General features: G+C 53.3%; 2 protein-coding genes across 7 annotated transcripts in view; one reads left to right on the top strand and one right to left on the bottom strand.

Annotated features, from left to right (window-relative positions):
• The window catches only part of SDR39U1 (short chain dehydrogenase/reductase family 39U member 1), a 3,251-nt gene extending 519 nt beyond the window's left edge, over nt 1-2,732 (top strand). For 2 of the 5 annotated variants that reach the window (XM_077770489.1, XM_077770487.1), the window contains exons 2-6: nt 20-126; nt 223-305; nt 685-806; nt 1,585-1,728; nt 1,994-2,732. In XM_077770489.1, coding sequence (XP_077626615.1) covers nt 20-126; nt 223-305; nt 685-806; nt 1,585-1,728; nt 1,994-2,406 — 869 coding nt within the window. In that variant the 3' untranslated portion in view covers nt 2,407-2,732. Of the gene's footprint in view, nt 1-19; nt 127-204; nt 306-684; nt 807-1,584; nt 1,729-1,993 lie in introns of all 5 variants that reach the window. The other 3 variants (XM_077770488.1, XM_077770485.1, XM_077770484.1) reach the window with 2 other exon arrangements.
• An 846-nt stretch (nt 2,733-3,578) lies between these two features.
• KHNYN (KH and NYN domain containing) overlaps nt 3,579-5,394 on the bottom strand; it is a 9,011-nt gene continuing 7,195 nt past the window's right edge. For both annotated transcript variants that reach the window (XM_077770483.1, XM_077770482.1), the window contains exon 8: nt 3,579-5,271. In XM_077770483.1, coding sequence (XP_077626609.1) covers nt 5,019-5,271 — 253 coding nt within the window. In that variant the 3' untranslated portion in view covers nt 3,579-5,018. The remainder of the gene's footprint in view (nt 5,272-5,394) is intronic.

Here is a 5,394-nt window from a genome sequence, read left to right as displayed (position 1 = left end):
GCTCTTAATTTCTGGTCAGGTGGCGGGACAGGCTTCATTGGGACAGCCCTAACCCAGCTTCTGAAAGCCAGGGGCCACGAAGTGACATTGGTCTCCCGAAAGCCCGGGCCCGGTCGGATCACCTGGGTATGTCCATCCTCTGGAAGCTGTGGGAGAAGGTCTGGTTTGGCGACACAGCGGCGAGCCACCACCCGCACCCCTCAGCATTGTTTTCTCCAACAGGATGAACTCGCTAAGTCCGGGCTGCCCGGTTGCGATGCGGCTGTCAACTTAGCAGGAGAGAACATCCTCAATCCTCTCCGAAGGTCAGCCAGGGCCCCGAAGCTGATAGCCTTCAGAGCAGAGGGAGGACGGGTGTGACCCTGATGAGCTGTGGCGAATAGAGATGTCATGTTAAGAACTAAATTCCTTTTCCAAACTACTCATCCCGCCCCACTCCTCCCTCTACACCCACCTGCCCTTCTGCCGCCTCAGCCGTTGCCTTTAGTCCTCACTCATAACTCAGGATGCCCAAAATATATGCCTTTTTTTCCTACAGGAGAGATGGGCCATTTCTCTAAACCACAATGCAGGGGTTTACTAGAAATGGGTATGGATGAGCCCCAGGGAAAGAGGAAGGGATACATGCATGTACTATTTAGGGACTTATTCCCCCCCTCCCCGCCTTTTTTTCCCCTCCTGCAGGTGGAATGAATCCTTCCAGAAAGAGGTTCTCAGCAGCCGCTTAGAGACCACCAAGATACTGGCCAAAGCCATCATCAAGGCCTCACAACCCCCCAAGGCCTGGGTCTTAGTCACTGGTGTAGGTATGTCGCAAATCACCAACCCCTTATATTAGCCAGAGGAAGAGAGGTTGCACAGTGAGGGTTAGCTCAGGCCCTTCTAGCTATACACACCCGAGTGCTGGCCTTTTCCAAGCACAGGAACTTCCTCGGCCCTCAATCCATGCATATTTCTCCTGACCTTTGTGTACTTTCTCTGACAAACCCGGATTCCCAGAGGAAGAGGGGATAGTGGCTGCGTTCAGTGCCAGAAAAAATCTCATCTACTCCCAAGTCCCTTGCTTCTCACAGCACAGTTTTTTAAGAACAGAATTCGATTCTTGTATTTCACCATTGGGACCAAATAACTGCAGACAGTTCTAAAACCTGTATCAGCCACTAGTCTAAGTGTTTTACACATATTACAGCATTTAACCCTCACAAGCACCCTGTGAGATAGGTACTATTATTGTTCCCATTCTAAAGATGCAAACATTCTGCAGAGAGAGGCTATATAACTTGCCTGAACTCACAGGGTTAAAAATTGGTGGAGCTAGGAGTAAATCTCAGGCAGCCTGGCACCGAAGTCTTTGCTCTTAACCACTACATTCGAACAGCCACTCAGCTTAGCTGCAACTAAAGATAAGTTACTCTAGGGCAGGAACAGGTCAACTCATGGAGTAGCCCAAAGGAAAAATATGGCTCTGTCTTCCCATGGGAAGATCCTAAGGACCTAGGAGGGCGAGACCAAGAGGAACATTAGATGCAAAGGGCCAGGCAGGACCGAAGACACTGGGGCTAACCAGTGCTGTTCCACCGGCAGCTTACTACCAGCCCAGCCCGACTGCGGAGTATGATGAGGACAGCCCAGGAGGGGATTTTGACTTTTTCTCCAACCTGGTAACCAAATGGGAAGCTGCAGCCAGGCTTCCTGGAGAGTCGACACGCCAGGTGGTGGTGCGTTCCGGTGAGAACCAGGGGCCCGGGTATCAGACAGGTTTGGAATGTCTTCCCCCGGCTCGGGGAGTGGCGGAGTCAGAGCAGGAGAGGCCACCATTTCTGGCCAGCCTGCAGATGGGAGGACAGGAAGTCCCAGAGAGAGCCACACCCCTGAGCTTCTACAGAGCTAAGATGGCCTGGGGAAAGGGGGGAGGAAGGGGACACAGGGAGGAACAACGGAACTGCTGGGAGGCTGAGGATCCCCCCTGACCATCCCTCTTGCCTTGCTCTAGGGGTTGTGCTGGGCCGCGGGGGCGGTGCCATCGGTCAAATGCTGCTGCCCTTCCGCCTGGGCCTGGGGGGCCCCATTGGCTCGGGCCACCAATTCTTCCCCTGGATTCACATCGGGGACCTGGCAGGAATCCTGGTCCATGCCCTTGAAGCAAGCCACGTGCAGGGGGTCCTGAATGGAGTGGCTCCGGCTCCCACCACCACGAATGCTGAGTTTGCCAAGGCTTTGGGCGCGGCCCTAGGCCGCCCAGCCTTCATCCCTCTCCCCAGCATGGTGGTGCAAGCTGTCTTTGGGCGAGAGCGTGCCATCATGCTGCTGGAGGGCCAGAAGGTGGTCCCACGGCGGACACTGGCCTCTGGCTACCAGTATTCCTTCCCAGAGCTAGGGGTCGCCTTGAAGGAAGTCGTGGCCTGAGCAGGGAGGCCCCAGGCAGGGCCTGAGTCTTGTCCCTCGAGAGGCTCCCAGGTTGGAGACTGTGAGTAGACCCAGGTACTCCACTGAGACCTTAGGGATTCCTCTCCCTGCCCGCCTCATTGTTCTGTTGCTCCACCTTACTTAACTGAGAGACTGGCTACTGGCTCAAGGTTGCAGTCTCATCAAGTTGGGTCCTTAACCTCTTCAACTCCTTGCACAAGAATTTCCTAGTTTGGTCTCCCTATGTGTCCCATGGCTGTCCCAGCTACCCTTTATGTTGTGTAGAGAATTCTCTGCGATCGAGGCAATAAAGATAAATTATCTCACAGGCTTCGTCCACCACTTTGGCCTAGATTCTCCTAGAATTTATTTCCAAGGAAACGCCAGATGATTCTTTCCCCTACGTGGGGTTTTGAAAATTATACTGGCCAACATCTCTCTTCTTGGTCCCTCCATTGCCAAGAGCTGGTAACAAATTTGGGGTGTGAGGTTATTATAAAGGCAGACACTGGAAAGCGAGAGCAATGATAATCCATTTCCAGTGGGTTCTGTGATCACCCTTCGTACTTGTTCACATAGTACCATAAGCGTGCCAGCAGAGGGAGAGACAAGGCCCCCATCTAGAACAGCATTCAGTCTGTCACTGAAGCTGCCAGTGAATTAACAGAGGAGTCATGCTGGCCCTAGTTCTAGCTGCCGTAGGACAGAGCCAATGCCCTGTCTCTAAGAAGCTGGGGACTTGCCTCTCATCTGATCAGGGCCACTTCAAGCAGCCTGAGTCCCTAGCACAAAAGGACAGATGGGATTCTGGCCTACTGTCCTGATTGTCTGCCACACCTTGACCAGAAGTAGTTCCCCCAGCCCCCAGTTTGGGCCATATTACCCAATCTCCTTTCTTCCCAGAGGACTAGTTGTCTTTGGGCCATTGTTACCCTACAACTAGCCTCTTTGCCACACACCTGCCCCTAGCTCAGGTCCATACAGGCCAGTACTATAAAGCCCCAGTGGCAGGAGGGATAAAGACACTCTCCAACATCATCCAGCTCCAACACTAATTGCTGGAGTGAAGAACGGAGATGGCAGTACTCAACTCGCTGTGCCACTCAGGGAGAAGTCACAGCCCGAAAAGAACCATGTCCAGGGACTTGCTGCAGACCCCAGACAGCACAGAATCCAGGGACACTTGTCCTATTTTATCTGGTCTCGGACTCTTTAGGAAGTTGACAGGCTCAGAATTGTTCCTGAGAGCATGACCGCCCAAAGGCAGAAGTAACAGAGAAGCATATTTGGGGGCTGCGACCAGTACTGTCCACAGATGAAATGTGCAGCCTTGGAGCAGTCAATGTTCTGGCGCAGGAGGACTTGAAGCAAATAAAGGACAGGATGTAGGAATCAGGATGACAGTGGTTGATCCGGTGGCCAGTCAGCTACCTTCCGACTTGGACCCTTTGGTTTTCGTTTTCCAAATAATTGGTTCATCTCAATACCACCTCTATTAACCCTTCTCTCCCCACACACATGCACACCGAGCAGAAGTGGGCCTCACTTTATGCAAAACATGTGTTCTGTAGAGAAAATGCTGGGGTCAGATCACACTAACATTGTCACTGCAGAGCATGGCTTCAACAGTTTGGCGAATGCTCACACGTCAGCAAGTGTGTCTCAACGGGGACTTTCTGACACATTCGTTAATCTGTAAACAAACACCTGAATGCAACAGGAGAGCTGCCGTTTATAGGAACCCTGAGTATCTTGGTAATGCAAACAGCCACCCCTAATTATCTGTTTTATAAATGTGGATTTGGGGGGGTTGCCCAAAAGGGACGCAGCCATTACAGGGCACATTATGCTGAGGATGCAGTGATAAAATCTAGGGCAGGGGCCCTGGGGGACAGAGGATCCTCAGCTCTCTGAAAGTGAGGTTTTGTTTAGGAAGCCTGTGCAGCCACAGACAGACACACCTGAGACTTGATGCAAGTACCTTTCCTCCAAGGAGCTTTCTCTCACATTCTCATTCCTCTTCCTGGCTGGCATTTTGCTCCTGATTTGTACACAGAAGTAAAGGCCAAGCAGCTCAATCAAGATCACAGACAGGCATAGCTGAGACCAGAAGCTAAGTCTCTCTCTGCCTTCACCAGCTCCCTGCTGCCCCATTGTGACCCATACGCCATAACACTAGCCTCCCCAGGGCCCAGGCATCCCCCCTGATGCACCCAGGCCTGGGAAGCAACCTATCCCCTGACCTTCCAGAGCCAAAGCCAGGGGGAGGAAAGGCTTAGCTTCCTTGCCACCTGCTCTTCGTTCCCCACCCTCCAGCCTCCATCCCCAACTCAGTGTGAAGGAGGAGCTGGCAGCCCCAATCTCCAGGACCTCCTCTTCCCAGCAGCCCCCACTCCCTACAGAAACCCTGTGCTACGGCAAGGTTGAGAAGTTAAGGCTGAGCAGAACCTCCTGAGAGCTATTTGAGGTCCTGATTCCAGATCAGATCAATTCGCACCAACTCAAAGTGAGTCTAGGTCGGGATCTGAGCAGCACAAGAACCCTCACAGAAAACACTGAGCTGGTCGAGGCCGGAGCTGATGGGGGGTAGCAGCCACTCGGACAGGTGAGACTCAAAAGTTGAGACTTAGCAGGGCCTCCGAGAGCTGGTTGATGTCCCGGCAGTATGGCTCCCGCTGCAGGATGAAGTCCACCTTGTGATCCTGGCCCCAAAACACCTCCAGCAGCTGGCGCCGGAGCCGCTCTGTCTCCCGGGTCTTCCGAATGCCACCACCGCCTTTTTCCTCCTCTTCTCTCCCCTGCTGCTGCTGACCCTGTTCTGTGAAGCCCCTGGAAGGATGCTGAGCCTTAGAAGACCCCTGAGCCCTGGGAAGAAACAGAACAAGAAGAGCTGATGAGCATCATGGAGGGAAGGAAGTTAGAGCTCAATGGGCATCCCAGTTAACGGCCTGGCCTATTCCTGGCTTGGAGGGGGGGGGGGGGGGGTGG

The sequence above is a fragment of the Crocuta crocuta genome, unplaced genomic scaffold (genome assembly GCF_008692635.1).
Source record: "Crocuta crocuta isolate KB4526 unplaced genomic scaffold, BGI_CrCroc_1.0 scaffold175, whole genome shotgun sequence".
NCBI classification, from domain to species: domain Eukaryota; kingdom Metazoa; phylum Chordata; class Mammalia; order Carnivora; family Hyaenidae; genus Crocuta; species Crocuta crocuta.
The sequence above is the reverse complement of the archived record's forward strand: the minus strand, read 5'-3'. Positions and strand labels throughout refer to the sequence as shown.